This window comes from Esox lucius, chromosome 1, assembly GCF_011004845.1.
Source record: "Esox lucius isolate fEsoLuc1 chromosome 1, fEsoLuc1.pri, whole genome shotgun sequence".
Classification (NCBI taxonomy): Eukaryota; Metazoa; Chordata; class Actinopteri; order Esociformes; family Esocidae; genus Esox; species Esox lucius.
The window spans coordinates 4,638,277-4,655,275 of record NC_047569.1 but is presented as its reverse complement, the minus strand read 5'-3'; the positions used below and the strand labels follow the sequence as shown (position 1 = coordinate 4,655,275).

At 40.8% G+C, this 16,999-nt stretch overlaps 1 protein-coding gene across 6 annotated transcripts in view; it reads left to right on the top strand.

Moving 5' to 3' along the window:
- LOC105005600 (syntaxin-1A) overlaps nucleotides 1-16,999 on the top strand; it is a 152,362-nt gene that overhangs the window by 48,787 nt on the left and 86,576 nt on the right. For all 6 annotated transcript variants that reach the window (XM_010867474.3, XM_010870364.3, XM_020049346.2 and 3 more), the window contains exon 3: nucleotides 1,866-1,965. In XM_010867474.3, coding sequence (XP_010865776.1) covers nucleotides 1,866-1,965 — 100 coding nt within the window. The remainder of the gene's footprint in view (nucleotides 1-1,865; nucleotides 1,966-16,999) is intronic.

Genomic DNA, 16,999 nt, shown 5'->3' with positions numbered 1-16,999 from the left:
GCGTGTGTGTATGTGTGTGTACCTGCCTCAGGGCTTAGAGTGCTCTGACAGGCGGGGGAGCATCTCTTTCAGATCCTGGGTTAGAAGGTCTCAGCTGCTTAAGGCTGGCAGAACCACAGAGGAGGCGTCAGACAGAAGAGGAATTGTCATCTCGATATACTCACACATCTCTCACTGGGGGGAAACACCCACCTCACTGCTCACAACCGCCGGGCCCTTAACTTACGCCACTTGTTTTGAAGTGGCCACAGCAACGTCGCTTCAGTCGGCCATAACTCCCTCTTTCCATCTGGCTTTCTTTTTACGCAGGCATGCAGCGCAAGGAGCACATGGGGAAATGCACACGCGCAGGCATGTTCAAGCTATTTAGTTTAATCAAATCAAAACAGCTGTAAACACAATCATAATTTCAATTAACTCTGAGTCAGAAGCCCATCAATCTGCCCAACCGTCTTGGAGTCAGAAGCCCATCCATCTGCCCAACAGTCTTGGAGTCAGAAACCCATCCATCTGCCCCACCGATACATAACGTCCCAGAGGTTCTCAATTGGATTCAGGTCTGGGGAACATGAGGGCCAGTCAATGGCATCAATGCCTTCGTCACCCAGGAACTGCCTACACACTCTGGCCACATGAGGCCAGGCATTGTCCTGCACCAGGAGGAACCCAGGACCCACTGCACCAGCGTATGGTCTGAGGATTTCATCCCAGTACCTAACAGACCCATTGGCTAGCACATGGAGGTCACATGGGTGCCTTCCCATACCTTCACTGACCCACCGCCAAACCGGTCATGCTGAATGATGTTGCAGGCATAACGTTCACCACGGCATCTCCAGACTTTTTCATGTCTGTCACATGTGGTCAGTGTGAACCTGCTCTCATCTGTGAAGAGAACAGAGTGCCAATGGTGGACCTGCAAATGATGGTGTTCTCTGGTGAATGCCAGTTGAGCTGAACGAATCTGGGCTGTGAGCACAGGTCCCACTAGAGGACGTCTAGTGGGCTGCAGGTACTGCCTTATGCTACCTGTAGTGACAAGGACACTAGCAAAATGCAGATTTAAAGAATCAGTCAGGGATTAGAAGGGAACAATTGTCTGTGGCCACCACCTGCAAAACCATTCCCTTTTTGGGGGTTGTCTTGCTGTTGCCTCTCCAGTGCACCTATTATCACTTTCATTTACAACAAAACAGGTGGCATTGATTCACAATCGCTTATGCTTCCTAACTGGACAGATTGATATCCCTGAGTTTTCTCTTGGTGTTATACTGGGATGATTACGTGTCCCCTTAATTTTTTTGAGCAGTGTATTTACACATGTATTACGACTAATAACATTCGAAAGTTTTAAATGTTTTAATAGATTCAATAAATACGAGGGAAGCAATGCAAGATCAGAGAGGTATTGAGCCAAAATGTTGCTGTTCTTCATACATTAGTCAATGCCTATAAAAAAGGCTACATGCCTGAAATATTGACTGGAAACAAATTCTTTGTTCAAGCTTTTGCAATAGTCATCTCAGTCTGTTGATCTTAACCCCAAAAAATATCTGAGGTGAGCTGAAGATGAGAGTCCGCAAGCAAGAATCAAGGAATCTAAATGATCTGGAGAGATTCAGCATTGATTAATGGTCAAAGATCCCTTGCTATGTGTTTTTCCACGTCATCAAACATTACTGGACAGGAATTAGTGCTTTTATCATGGCAAATGAAGGGTGCACTTAGTAACAAGTATGCCCTTAATGGTTTTGAGAAAAAACATGTATTTCTTGATTTCAATTTTTCTGTAAACTCAATTACATTTTTTAATGCTCATCTTTATCAAATGTACCAATTATCATGGAAGACACTGCTTTCTGTAGGTGGAGGAGATCCGTGGATACATCGAGTCCCTGGCCGAGAAGGTGGAGGAGGTGAAGAGGAAACACAGTGCGATCCTGGCTGCCCCGAACCCTGATGAGAGTGAGTCTGCCATTTAAATATCACTTATCACAATATCACTTCAGAAGCCTCCAGGGAGAAGAAAGGTGTGAACTCAACCTAACTGCGTTAGTAATGTCTCTACAACACCTCAAACCAGAGTCTTATCCCCAACTCCAACCGCAAAAATGTCTGTGTGGTCAAAACCATCACAATTGGAGTTTGCCAGTTCTAGACCAGCCGCATCACATTGACGAGGAGCCATTAGATATGAATAATTTATACCTGAGTTCATCTTTAATGTAATAACCAGACTTCAATGACTCTTAATGAGTTCCCGGATCAGATAATGGAGTCAGGTCTTAGTTGAACAGTCAGGGAGAACGTGCCTTCATTAGCTAGAGGAGGATGAATTATCACAGAAGGAAGAGGCACGTTTTGAGACTGAGGTAGCTTCAAGACATTTTAAGTGTGTGGTGACATTTAAGCCACAGTGGTGATCTATTTCCCAGAAGCACCCCCCGTCTCTCTCTTTTTAACTGTCTTTGGTACAAAGTTTGATTCTTCCAGAAGCTGTGTTTCTTCAGAAAAGAACACGACTGATCTCATCGTTTGTTCTACTCACGTGTGGGATGTAAGTCACCACAGTAATCTACCACCACCTGCCTATCTGTCCGCCTTCATCCACATACATCTTCTTCAGCTGATCACCAATGGATGTTTGTAGATCCCTTGGACTCCACAGAATATATATTCCAGCCCTACAGGGACGGGGTAGGAGAAGGCAACGTGGCACCTTAAAGATATGGCCTTTCCATAGTCTCTTTTACACATTTGAGGACCACATCTGTCAGGGCTTGTAAAATGCCAGGCCTATTCATGATAAGGGGGGACAATATCTACCTCCTAGAAAGAGGGTGGGTAATGTTTTCTAGGTCATTCAGAACAATACAGGTTGCCGAGCACTGATTAAAGGGGGTCATGTGCGCGTGACTGCGTATTAGCATGTCAGAGTGGGTGGCTACTTTGGGTGATTCATCAAAGGACACCTAAACTACAAAGCTTAAGGAGGCTTTTGTGCTGTTTGCTAAGGCCTTGAATTAGATACTTGATTCTGTCTATCACCCCACCCACACCAACAGAGCCACTAGTGGTTGTGAGATATAACAAAACATATGGGATGGGACATCATTTTGTCATTCACTCACACAAGAAGCCAATAGCCTACCGCGGAATTCATTGCCATTTCTTTCACAATTTTTTCGTACTGTTGGCAATAATGGTTTCCCTAATGTTTCTTCCAAAGTAGGCTTCAAATTGGTCTTTCAAAATAGCAAAGCACCCATATATACCCATCTACTGCCTGTGGTTAAATGTGCTTTTTAAACAGTTAAACATATAACGCTTCTGCAATTTGTGGGTATTAATGATTGTGGAATAAAGTATTATGGGTCCATGGATTATGAGAGTCCTATTTCCCATCTGTAGTTGTTCTATAAGCAGTAATACTATCAACAAACTATCTGTTGATAAGCAACTGTGTGCTAAGGTTAGCGTTATGGGGGTTAGCGTTGGGGTTAGTATTGGGGTTAGGATAATGGTTAAGGTTAGGGTTAGTAGATAAAGTTTTGTTAAAATGTTACTGATAGTCAGTAGATAATCTGTAGTGTGACTCTCAAAATGAAATAAAAAGTCATTGAGGGCTTTCAAGGTCAATGAGGGCTTGGATTTACCCAGACTCGGTAAAAAAAATGGGTTTACTTGGGCTTACTTCCATCTAATTATATATATGAACACTTCATTTCACATTTTCACTGCTTTTGAGGTCACCACGCTGGAAATACGTTGGGGAAAAGCCAGTCCACTGGCCAGTCTGAGTCTGACAGGCCCCCCTTCCTAACTCTCTCCCTGTCTCCCTCTCCCTTTCCCACTAACCTCGTTCCCTGGCTGTTACACACAGCGCCTGTAAGCCTTACACAGCAACCACTCAAAGTCATTGTATAGGAGTGACTGTGCTAAGTAAAGGAGGCATGGCTCCGAATATTATTATAATTTTTTTTACATATCATCATGTAAACTAATACATTTAGTTCTTATTTAGAACAATGTACTTATTAGCGAGGGCATACATTTGAATATTTGTCCTACTGGCCCGCCAAGGGAATTGCACACACAACACTAGCGTTGCAAGCACATTGCTCTAGCGTTGCAAGCACATTGCTCTAGCGTTGCAAGCACATTGCTCTAGCGTTGCAAGCACATTGCTCTAGCGTTGCAAGCACATTGCTCTACCAGCTGAGCTGCACAAGACCACAATGAACATGTTTTAATTAAGTAAGAACTTCCTTGTTCGGCCCCTAATCTGTGCTGTATCCATCCCTGACAAAATAGTTTGTGATCAGTGCTTTTATGTACAAGCAGATGGGGAAGGTGTTATTGGAAGGTGATTGGTAAACAAAGCCAATTACGCCAATGCTTATCGCGATTTGTTCAAATAAACAGATTTGGTTCCACACATACTGTTCAGTGTTGTGTAGTGTGCTCTTAGAGGCGACTACACACATCAGAAGGGAATGCGTTCTTTTGTCATCAGCCTGGGGATCTCCTTATCGCCTTCCGGTCAAAAATCCTGAATCAAAAACATTTACATTTCAGTCATTTAGCAGACGTTGTTAGCCTGAACAAATTAAAGTTCTGAGTGCATACATTTTCAAATAAGCAATCCACCAAAAAGCACATATTTCTATGGAATACATTGTTAAATATTGCAAATATATGACAACAATTATACTTTTTACATTTTGTAGTTATAATAAGCTGGTAAGCTACATGTGCCATTTTTCCCATCGGCTGGTTAAGACTCAAGTTGATGACAGAGCCCAGTGGTTTATGTGTTGCACACTATGTAAGAAACAACGGTACAATCTAATGTGTTCTCCGACCTTATAAGAAGTTATAGAAGAAGGCATAGTGCAATTACCCTTGCAAAGAGAGGGGCACATAGTAACTGAAAATAATGGTGCAAATAATATTGATACTAAAGTTTTGGAATTTGATAAATTTGATAAATGTGTAATTTGGACAGTTTCCTTTAAAACCTGAATGAAGGCCAATATGTTCCACATCAACTGGATTTCACAAGCCTGGTTTGCTGGTTTTCTCACTAGTCCCTAAAATCTTAAATACCCGAAATAAAAATGATTTCAAATGTCAAACAGCCATCTTACAAACTAAATGCATACATAGTTGGCTAACATTAGCTATTAACTAGCTTGTTTAATGTTGTTTTTGTAATTTTATTTTGACAAAATTATTTGTACAACACAAAATGTGCCTAATAAGTGTCAGATTCTTTGGTGTACAGTGTGGTCATAGCACCCTTTTTTGGGGTGCAATGCAGAACTATCATTCGTTATGTGCAAAAATAATAACATTCCAGTAGCAGCCATTGGGAGTATATCCAGAACTTCCCCAGTCAAATTGCTGGGGTTAGAGTCCCCAAGCCGGTTCTACTCATGCTTTTTCTACGGGTTTACCATAGAAATTCTATATCACTTTTCAGATGCCTCTCCCTTTCCTAAGGGGGCGTTCCCTCTCTTGTCAGTCCTCTAAGATGAGGACTCTCTTCTTCTGTGCTAAGGAAGCTGTACAGTATATTGTGTGACAGTGTCTGGCTCAGTGGTTGTCACACAAACACACACAAAGTCTCCGGCTGTTATTAGAGAGGCTCCGAGTGGGAGTGACAGCGAGGGAGTCAGCAGCCTCATTGGCTTTTATAGACATCAGCTGGCTCACTAGGCTGCTGGTGACAACAGAGTGAAATGGAGAGGTGGAGGTGCTTTGAAAAGGGCTGTCAAGTGCATTGTCTAGCCTGGTAAAGGAGACCGCCAACCTATGTGCATACACACATACACACAGGGAAGTGTAACTCTCCTGTGAAGTGCACTACTCCGAACCGTGTCATTATTGAACACTTAACCTCTTATGCGTGAGCAGTTTTCAAATCACTTTAAATGTCGCCATGCCCTGCCCTCTGCCCTCTGCCCTCCGCCCACCTACCCACAAGTCCCTTTTTTCATCCCCCTCTCTCTCTCTCTCTCACACACGCACACACTTTCCTCTCTTCTCCTCCTCTCTCCTCCCTGGGTTTTGAGTGCACTGACGGGGGTTTGGGGTGTTTCCCGATGGTATCGTCCCAGCCCACACACATAAACACAGTGTGCGTCACCTGCTCTGCCATCACGCGCTCCCACGGCCTTCACGCCGCTGCCTAATGCATCACAGACCGGGCGTGGAGAGTTGACAGGCTACCTTCGCCTCCGCAGCTCACAACAGCTGCTGATAACCGTCTTGGTACCGCCGCCCCACCGCGGTTTCAATGATGAGGGCACTGTAGACAGCATGTTTTGTGGAACGGTGCAAAGAATGCGTTGGGGCTTTTTGTCTTCCTTCTGTAAGTCTGAATGTGGTTTTCTCTCTTAGGCATAGGGCTGCAAAATTATTCGAAATAATCGAAATTGCAATATTGACATGTGCGATATCCAAATCGCCAACTTATTTCTTCAGCTCAAAAAAAGGTGAATGATATGTGCTTCACGCGAAGCAACGGACACACATCCTATGTCCATAGTTGTTTTTCTTACGGTGCTGTAGGCATTTTTGTGGATGACCTAAATACATGGATTTATTTTGTTTAAATATTTGATTGTTTTTCAATGTTAGTTTGAGTTAACACTGCAACTGTTAGCGAAGACGTCTCCTTCCAGTTAGCGAGTGGCACCAAGATATTGTCCCACATACACAACAGCATGGTTATTTAACGTTTCTCCAGTTGGGGCTACATCCCTTGACGTGGACGTCCAGTACGGTCACGTGAACGTCCTTGCTAGAGGGAGCCCTCGAGTGGATGTTTTGGGCAGACGGACGGGCGATGAGTGGCGTTGGGTGGGATGTTGAGCAAAACCCACAGGCGATCAGGGATTTTGCGCTGGATGAACGGGCGATGAGGGATTTTTGCGCAGGATGGACGGGCTATGAGTGATTTTGCGCTGGATAAATGGGCGATGAGTGATTTTGCACAGGATGGACGGGCTATGAGTGATTTTGCGCTGGATGAACGGGTGATGAGTGATTTTGCGCAGGATGGACGGGCTATGAGTGATTTTGTGCTGGATGAACGGGCGTTGAGTGATTTTGAGCAGGATGGACAGGTGTTGAGTGATTTTGCGCAGGATGGACATGCAGTGACTGATGTTGAGTGGGATTCCTCACTCAAAACTTTCCTTTTCAACCTTTTTCAAAAGGAAAGAAAAAGTTGCAGTGGTCTTAATTCTTTCCGGGGCTGTATTATTAGTTATAATCATGTAATAGTAATCCTTTCTAAATATCCAATTTCAAATATGACTCTCACAAAAATATGTTTTTGATTTATTTATATTTTTTTTAATAGAAATTCTAAATCCCACCAAAACAATGACAGCATTATAAGTTATAAAAATAAAGAAAAAGAAAAATTAACAAGTAAATGTAAAAAGAAGTGTGCTTGGCCTTATTAATTTGATTTTAAAATAAAAATACAAAACCTCACCAAAACCATAACATTTTTAATAACTAAAATGTTGAATGATTACTACATTGGCCAAAAAAATTACCTACCAAGACCAGTGTCTGCTAATTGAACTGCGAATCGCAGATGGAGATGTTGGAAATGCTGCCTTGTTAGCAGTTAGCTTGATACAATATCCACTGTCTAGGCCGTTGGCTTTCTTGCAGAGATCATCCTCAGATGAAAATGTTTGCTCTGTTTAAAATATGAAAAGTTTTTGGATGCTTTCGTTCAATACATTTCATAGTTGCCAGTATTGAAGAACAGTCAACTACTGTTAACAGTTTATGTAGAATTTGTATAGTTATTGAAATAACTGTAACTCTTGGTAAATGGTAAGTTTAACCAGTGTAAGATAAGACGTCACTGCTACTTTGGCTGCTAACACAAGATAGCCTACTGGATGCATACTTTCAAAACATAGGCCTACAGTGTACATTTTGAAGTAGCCAACATTTAAATGTAGATTGTGGTCACACTCGGCTTGCCCATTAGTTCAGTCATTTGAAAAAACAACAGACAATAATATTGTAGTAAGGAGGACAACTACGACAAGCAGCGACATCTGGCCGAAAAGGAACCCTATGAAATTGTCATTGTGATAGTGTGCTTTGTGCGCAGTCTTGGCGTGACTGATTCGCTGCTCCAAATTGCAGTGTTGCCAACTCCTCGATAAGGAAAGTAGCTATTGGCTGTCCTTACAGTCGCTAGAAGTTGTTAAATGACATCATCACCTAATTTGCATAATTGGCCATGTGCATGTAATTGTGATGGATGCTGTAGAAGAGAGGAATAATGTCATGGGTACCGATAACCGTCATGGGAAAGAAAGAAGCTCTACATGTTTCTCCAATGTGATCACATGCCAGCATGGAACAGTGTTCAGCGATGGCCTTAGCCTTTTTTGCAGAGTAAAATGTTTTAACCATAAATGGCAGCTTGTTTTGGGTGGAACTGTTATAAGGCTTTGCCTTTTGAGGATGTTTTTGAGTTGTCATGTGTTTTTTTACATTACTGAGTTTGGCATAGAAATCAGTCTTACAATACAGGCAGTATGCCTGTATTATCTCCAATAAATGGCTTCAACCAGCCTTTGAATTCAGGGTTTGATTCCCAATCCTTTCTGTATTTTTGAGTGTACAGTTTAGACTGAGACATGATGAACTAGCCAGGTAGATGTTTAGCTTCTGTCACAGAGAGGCACACAGTGGACGAGGTGAGTAAGTGACTGAGGCTGTGTGAGTCAAATGCAGTGATTTATTTTTGTGCAGTGAGTTTTGACAAAGAACATTTTACATTTACATCCCGCCCTGAATGTAAGGCTTCCCGCATGCGCGATTCATTTTCTGTCTCTGGACGTGGAGGGGTGAACATTTGTTGCTCTGACTACAGCTGGGAGGGTCTGTTGCGCGAGGACTGGGCCACCTGTGAGTGCTTTGGGACGAGGGAGGTGCCCATGGCAGCACCCGCTGCTCGTTGAGAAGAGAACGATACGTGCTTTCACGTAGATTTGTCGTTAGCTGCTTTTTTGAAAAAGAGGCTCTAGGGGGGTCTGAATACTCACTAAATATAATGACAAAGTGGCTAAGTTGGCAACACTGGCTCCAGCCCCCCCACACAAACCCTTTATTGATTACCTGAAAGCATTAAAAGACGGAAGCTGAAAATGGAATGGTTATAAAAAAAAACAGAATGTATGTATTATCAATTGATAAGGCACTCTGTTTTTCCAATAGCCTATATTAAGTCATTTGACATGTGACATATTTTAGGACTTTTAAAATTAGGAAATACAACATCACTCATCACCCGTTGATCCTGCTCAACATCCACTCGAGGGCCATAGCGAGGACATCCTGGTGACCGTACTGGATGTCCACATCACAATCTGAGGGATGTAGCCCCTACTGCCGTCTGTCCTGCTAAACGTCCACTCGAGGGCTCCCCCAGAGCTGGACGTCCACATTGAGGGGTGTACCGTGGGGCAAAATAGTATTTAGTCAAGTTCTCCCACTTAAAAAGATGAAAGAGGCCTGTAATTTTCATCATAGGTACACTTCAACTATGAAAGACAAAATTAGAAAATAAATCCAGAAAATCACATAGTAGGATTTTTTATGAATATATTGGTAAATTCCTCAGTAAAATAAGTATTTGGTCACCTACAAACAAGCAAGATTTCTGTCTCTTACAGACCTGTAACAACTTCTTTAAGAGGCTCCTCTGTCCTCCACTCGTTACCTGTATTAATGGCACCTGTTTGAACTTGTTATCAGTATAAAAGACACCTGTCCACAACCTCAAACAGTCACACTTCAAACTCCACTATGGCCAAGACCAAAGAGCTGTCAAAGGACACCAGAAACAAAATTGTAGACCTGCACCAGGCTGGGAAGACTGAATCTGCAATAGGTAAGCAGCTTGGTGTGAAGAAATCAACTGTGGGAGCAATTATAAGAAAATGAAAGACATACAAGACCACTGATAATCGCCCTCGATCCGGGGCTCCATGCAAGATCTCACCTCGTGGGGTCAAAAAGATCACAAAAACGGTGAGCAAAAATTCCAGAACCACACGGGGGGACCTAGTGAATGACCTGCAGAGAGCTGGGACCAAAGTAACAGCGACAGCCCCAAAACATCACTGCTCTAGAGGAGATCTGCATGGAGGAATGGGCCAAAAATACCAGCAACAGTATGTGAAAACCTTGTGAAGACTTTTGACCTCTGTCATTGCCAACAAAGGGTATATAACAAAGTATTAAGATTAACTTTTGTTATTGACCAAATACTTATTTTCCTCCATAATTTACCAATAAATTCATTAAAAATCCTTTGATGTGATACTGTCACTGCTACATCACTGCACTGATGTGATCCTGTGATGTGAAATGTGAAATTCCGGATTTTATTTTCTAATTTTGTCTCTCATAGTTGAAGTGTACCTATGATGAAAATTACAGGCTCTTTCATCTTTTTAAGTGGGAGAACTTGCACAATTGATGGCTGACTAAATACGTTTTTGCCCCACTGTAAAATTTGTATTGCTAGAAGCAACATTATCAATTAAGTAAAGAAAGGTCACACTGAAAAAATTGCCATATCGCTTTTACAGTAATGGCCAAGTCCTAACCGCATGTTTGTAGATATTTGTTATTGCTTAATTGCAATATGAATCTTTCATGCACCATTTCTTGAATTTGTTGTCAGATTCACAGAAAAGGAACCCGGCAAGCCTAGTTCAGCCAGCCTGCAATTAAAAATGAGAACTGTTGTTACCCTCACTGGACTCAAATCCTTTTTTGTCAAGTGAAAAGAGGATAGAATCGTGGAAACCCCTCCTCTTTTACTGCCCAAGGGGTTTTCATCTAGCCTATATTACCCCCCCAAAAATGCACGGATGCTTACTTCAGAAATCCACCAGAAATAGTTGCAATATAACTGTAAAATGTTTTAGTTTAGGCTTACTGTAATGAAGGTTGTGGCCAGCAAAGTTTTTGTCTATCCTGACCCAAAAAGCATGAACGTATGTGTACTTCGACAATGCACCAGAAATAGTCGCAATATAACTGTGAGCAGTTTTATTTTAGGCTTACTATAGCACAGCTGCTGAAGGTTGAATCCAGCACAATTTTTGTCTATCCGGAACAAATCCTAATGCATAACTTGTTTTGACTGAGAGAAGATTTGAACACGGGACCTATTGTTTGCAGGTCCGCATCTCTAGCCACTATGCTATTTAACAAGTGTTGGTCGGTCAGTGACATTCGCTCTTCTTGGCTGGCTCCACTTACAAGGTCCGGGAAAAATGTGGAGGGTTTATGTGAATGTGTGGTGCAGAACCTGCATACAGGGTCCAGAATTAACACCCGTCAAGCGCCACATGCGGGTAGATTGTCCGTTTGGTGAGTAAATCTCAGAAGGCTATCCGCCACACTGGCAGGTAAATTAATGTACCAAAATGGTAATTTAATAAAAAATCTGGCATGATTCAATCACAGTCTCACTACTCTATGGGCCACTCTGTCTACCAATTCTTGCTGGCTGTCCCTCCAGCACCTCTACCTCAGCTTCAGTCACTGGATCACTAGTTTGCAATCCATTTTCCAAAACAAAAAACTTCCTTGAACCATATAAAGCATTTGCTGGGTAAAGAAATTCTTAATTTATATTTAACATTTAGTTAAAACGTTTTGACAGTGAAATGTTTAGGATTTCTGGTCACCTTGCTAACGTTGTTTCCATTCATGGCCTCTTTGATGCCTTGGCCACACCAGATCGGCCAATTGTGTTGTGTATGCATCGTTTTTTTGCAAGCCCTTTCCATATAGCTACAATTTTTATTTATATATGATGCATTTATAAATAGAGGCTGATATGTGAAGTCTCCGGTTATCCTACGCTTTTCGATTTATAGAGACAGAAATACTACAGATAATGCATGGAGGAATATTTCATCCGATATTCGGCTACTGGGTCAGTAACTTTAACTTGTTGGCTATACAAAAGTTCTGAATGTTTTGTTATGCGTTAGATCTGCCTTCAAGGCAGTCATGTTATTGATGACTCAATGGACAGGGCATGGCTTACATCCCAATTCATCATTTAAGTTTACATTAAGATGGTCAGCACAAACTATGCAAGCTCTGTTCTATCCATGGAGTCAACCTGTCCCATTAACCCAATTATTCAGGACAAATGTACCGCCAAGTTTGAGTAATTCCTCAGTTCTCTATACCGTGGCTTCCACAACTAACATGAGCCAACATCCTTTTTTTGGTCAGTGTTTTCCTCTTTATTATATTTTTAGAATACCCTTTTTACTGTTAAGTATAATATAATGCATTTGTTTTCAGTACGACAATGTAGACTTCTTTGAAGAGTTGGTTGAAATAAACACATCCTTTTCCACAGTCATACTGTGTAATGTAGTGGTTAGTGGTTAGAGATGTGGACTACAGAACAACAGATCCCATGTTTAACCCCGGTTGCAGTCAAAACAAAGGATGCCTTAGGATTTGTTCAGAATAGACAAAAAACTTTGCTGGCTACACGATTCTCTCATCTTTTCACTTGACAAAAAAGTGAGTAATCGTCACATATATTGATAGTCACTGTATCAATGTCATTCATGAATGGCTAATAAGCTGTAAAAACGACTAGTGGCCAAAGCCATGCCTAAAATAAAATCTTTCATGCAAAATGTCTTGAATTAGTTATCAGATTCACAGTCAAAACCAGAAAAGGAACCAGGCAAGCCTAGTTCAGCCAGCCTGCAATTAAAAGTGATAACTGTTGTTGACCTCACTGAGTAGATCTGCGTATATCTCTGTGGTGTGGTGGTTACAGACACAGCCTCTCATGTGGACGACTGGGGTTTGAGTCCCGGGAGGGAACAGCTTTTTTTTGCAGGCCAGTTGAACTAGGCTTGCCTGGTTTCCTGTTTTTTTTTGGACAAAACTCTGAGCCTGAGTAGTTGAACATTGCGGTGAGTGATTTATGAGTTGCGTGATTGCAAATATCAGGTTACTTTTTTGTGAGTCTTTTACATTTATTTTGAGAAGTAGTTACAAGTTTGTGTGAACCTGATTATACTGGTACAACACTACATTTAAGTTCAAGTAAGTTTGTAAATCTTTTTTACCACTAGAAAAACAGATTACAAGCTTTCAAATCTTTTATAGAAATTTGTGCAAGTCTTTTGAAAAAAACTACTGCAGCATTGTTTTGTTGTCCTGAAAGACAAATCTTTACTCCAGTCTGAGTTCCTGTGGGCTTTAGATCAGGGTTTTTTCAAGGACGTCTTAAGTAGTCGGCCGGATTTCACTACTTGGACATTTTGGGGTCCTAGATTCATAACAGATACAACCTATTATGATGTATCCTGGTAATCACAACCCCTTTGGCTTCAATAAAAACATATAAAAACAGACTTTTGGGTCACCATTTTAACAACTCATCTATTGGAAAGGCAAAAAGAATATCTTTCGGAAAACATTTCTGCCATTCAGCATAAAGAATTTTTTTGAAAGGATTATAAAGAATTGTGTCAATGGTAGTTCCTCATACTTTCATGTCTTTTACTATGAAATTACACTGTATTGGGTTGAAAATAATGAAATAATAGAAGGTAAAAATAATAGGCACCCCCCAAAAATTTGGTTCTTCTACCTAGAAATAAAACACAATAAAATGAAAGATAATTATCTTATTTCACTTCTTTTTGCATGTAATGATGCAGAACGGCCAGCAGGTGGCAGCACTAGATCGTTGGTTACGTTTGGACTAATTTATAAACTCAGATAAATTACCAACTTCTTCCCAAAAACTCAAGAAAACCCCCATACTATGTTGACTAAATATTTATTTTTATATCATATTTATAATACAAACAATGTATTATGGTTCAAAACATCATATATAGTGATGTACACCCTTGTAATCCCTATTCTTGTCTACACATTAGCCTTTCTAAGATGCATGGTCAGTGTCGTTGCCTGGTGAAAAGTTCCCATAGCAACCCAAATTTAACACACGGACAACCCAAATTATACACGGAACGCTTCACGAAAGTGGCTACAAATAATATACCATTGAAATCGGACGATTATGGCGATTCTATTTGTATAAATATTTATGCAAATGAGCACCGTCCGCGGATCCGCGGATGTCGACTATGTAAGGTTAAATGTCGCTCCTTTCATCCTCCCCTCAATCATAACTGGTCAACTTGTCCACTGGTCTCCTTGATGCTCCCACCTCCAGGATTCACTGTATTAATGTTATATGCCATGTATTGAGCGGTAACTTGTTTTTGCTAGACATTGTGCTTGGCTTCTAGTAGCTTGATTTTGGCCAGGGATAGAGTTCTCAGTTTAAGCCCCATCCCAACAGGCCTGGGCCGAGTTTGGCTGGCTGGGCTGCCGAACCTTAAAAAAAGTAATAATAAACGAATATATATGTATGCTTGGTAACTGGTTTGCTGTCCAGGACAGCTGTAGCGCTGAAGATACTAAAGACGGTTATTAACTAATTTCTTATAGAGCATCCAGTTCCTCACTTTTCTCACATAACAGAATGAAACCTACTTTTACTCATACTGATATGCACTCACCTAAAGGATTATTAGGAACACCGTACTAATACTGTGTTCGCCTTCAGAACCGCCTTAATTCTACGTAGCCATCAGAGGATGGGTACATGGTGGTCATAAAGGGATGGACATGGTCAGAAACAATGCTCAGGTAGGCCCTAAGGGGCCTAAAGTGTGCCAAGAAAACATCCCCCACACCATTACACCACAACCACCAGCCTGCACAGTGGTAACAAGGCATGATGGATCCATATTCTCATTCTGTTTATGCCAAATTCTGACTCTACCATCTGAATGTCTCAACAGAAATCGAGACTCATCAGACCAGGCAACATTCTTCCAGTCTTCGACTGTCCAATTTTGGTGAGCTTGTGCAAATTGTAGCCTCTTTTCCCTATTTGTAGTGGAGATGAGTGGTACCCGGTGGGGTCTTCTGCTGTTGTAGCCCATCCGCCTCAAGGTTGTGCGTGTTGTGGCTTCACAAATGCTTTGCTGCATACCTCGGTTGTAACGAGTGGTTATTTCAGTCAAAGTTGCTCTTCTATCAGCTTGAATCAGTCAGCCCATTCTCCTCTGACCTCTAGCATCAACAAGGCATTTTCGCCTACAGGACTGCTGCATAATGGATGTTTTTCCCTTTTCACACCATTCTTTGTAAACCCTAGAAATGGTTGTGCGTGAAAATCCCAGTAACTGAGCAGATTGTGAAATACTCAGACCGGCCCGTCTGGCACCAACAACCATGCCACGCTCAAAATTGCTTAAATCACCTTTCTTTCCCATTCTGACATTAAGTTTGGAGTTCAGGAGATTGTCTTGACCAGGACCACACCCCTAAATGCATTGAAGCAACTGCCATGTGATTGGTTGATTAGTTAATTGCATTAATGAGAAATTGAAGAGGTGTTCCTAATAATCCTTTAGGTGAGTGTATGCTATCAGAAGAATTTGAAAACATGCACTGTGTGTGTGTGTGTGTGTGTGTGTGTGTGTGTGTGTGGTGTGGTGTGTAAGTGCCAACCATGTAAACCACACACTAAAATTCAGCATCTGTTCTTAATTATAAAAATTATTGGATACCCAGTCTATAGCAAATTTCAGGTTTCTGTTCAGCACTCATTAATAGTTAATTACTCTAATACTCAATTAACAATTTATGTAATCCAGTAGTGATATTTCTTGTCTTAATCAAAACGTAATGAAACAAAATCAACAATACCTTTCTTTATTGTTAAATTATGCTATATTACAATGTACATTGTGTGTATGTACATTGTGTATGTCACTTTACACAATTTAACAGTTATGATGCATACAGCCGTTTTGTACAGTTAGTTAGGGTGTATTAGTTAAGAAAGACATTTATAAGGACTGGATAATTAGGGTGGAATAATAATGAATAACAATAGGTCTACAGTAAACAAGCCATTAGTCCCTATTTGCTGCTGCACATTGTATGTTTTTAAAGAAACGAAATTGTAAAGAAATGTGGTGGAGAGAGACTTATATTGTCCACATTTCTTGTGAAACAAAAAATGATTGGTTTGCAATGATTCCTCCATCTTTTATAAGTTGTGAGCCTGGGGCTATTTTGGCAGTCTTTAAATGTAACCATATACAAGTTCTGCAACAGTCAGCTTAGTTTTTGTCCGAATATGTAATATGTCCGAATACTAGCATATTTACTCATGATATACTTAATAGTACATACTTCACCATCATTGGTGCAGTACATACTTTTATTATGTAGTTATAGTGTGAGAATTGAGATTCAGCTGATGGGAATTTGGTCTGTGGGTCACCTCATATTTATACCCTAGTGAAACAGGAAGTCATGGCTTACAATTTAAGTGTTTCTGATCACTCAGGTGAACTTTGAAACATACAGCTCCAGAAAAAATTAAGAGACCACTGCACCTTTTTCTTTCCTTTCCAATAAAGTCGGAAAGGAAGGTTTTGAGATGTTAACATACTGAACTGTATACAATGCTATACAGTGCTATACAATGCTATACAATGCTTGAAAATGCTAAAAAATAAAAAAGATTTCATACAAAACTGTAGACTACAGTTTTCAAAGAACATTGATTTTGTGTCCAAATATTTATTTGATTTGGATTCATAAATATTTTCTTCTGTTAAATTATTTGTATACTTTAGAGAACGTTCTGTTGTTGCATCGCTGTGAGGGTACATACAAGCATTTTCTCATCTAACTTGCTTACACTACTTGTAATTGTATATACTGTTTATTTGTACAAATTCATTGTGCAATACTGTATTTTTTGCACTTAAAAAATAAAAGCATTGTACTGGTATACATTGTGGATGAATAAACATGGGGGGTGGGAAAAAGAAGGGAGGGTAATGGGAGGAGT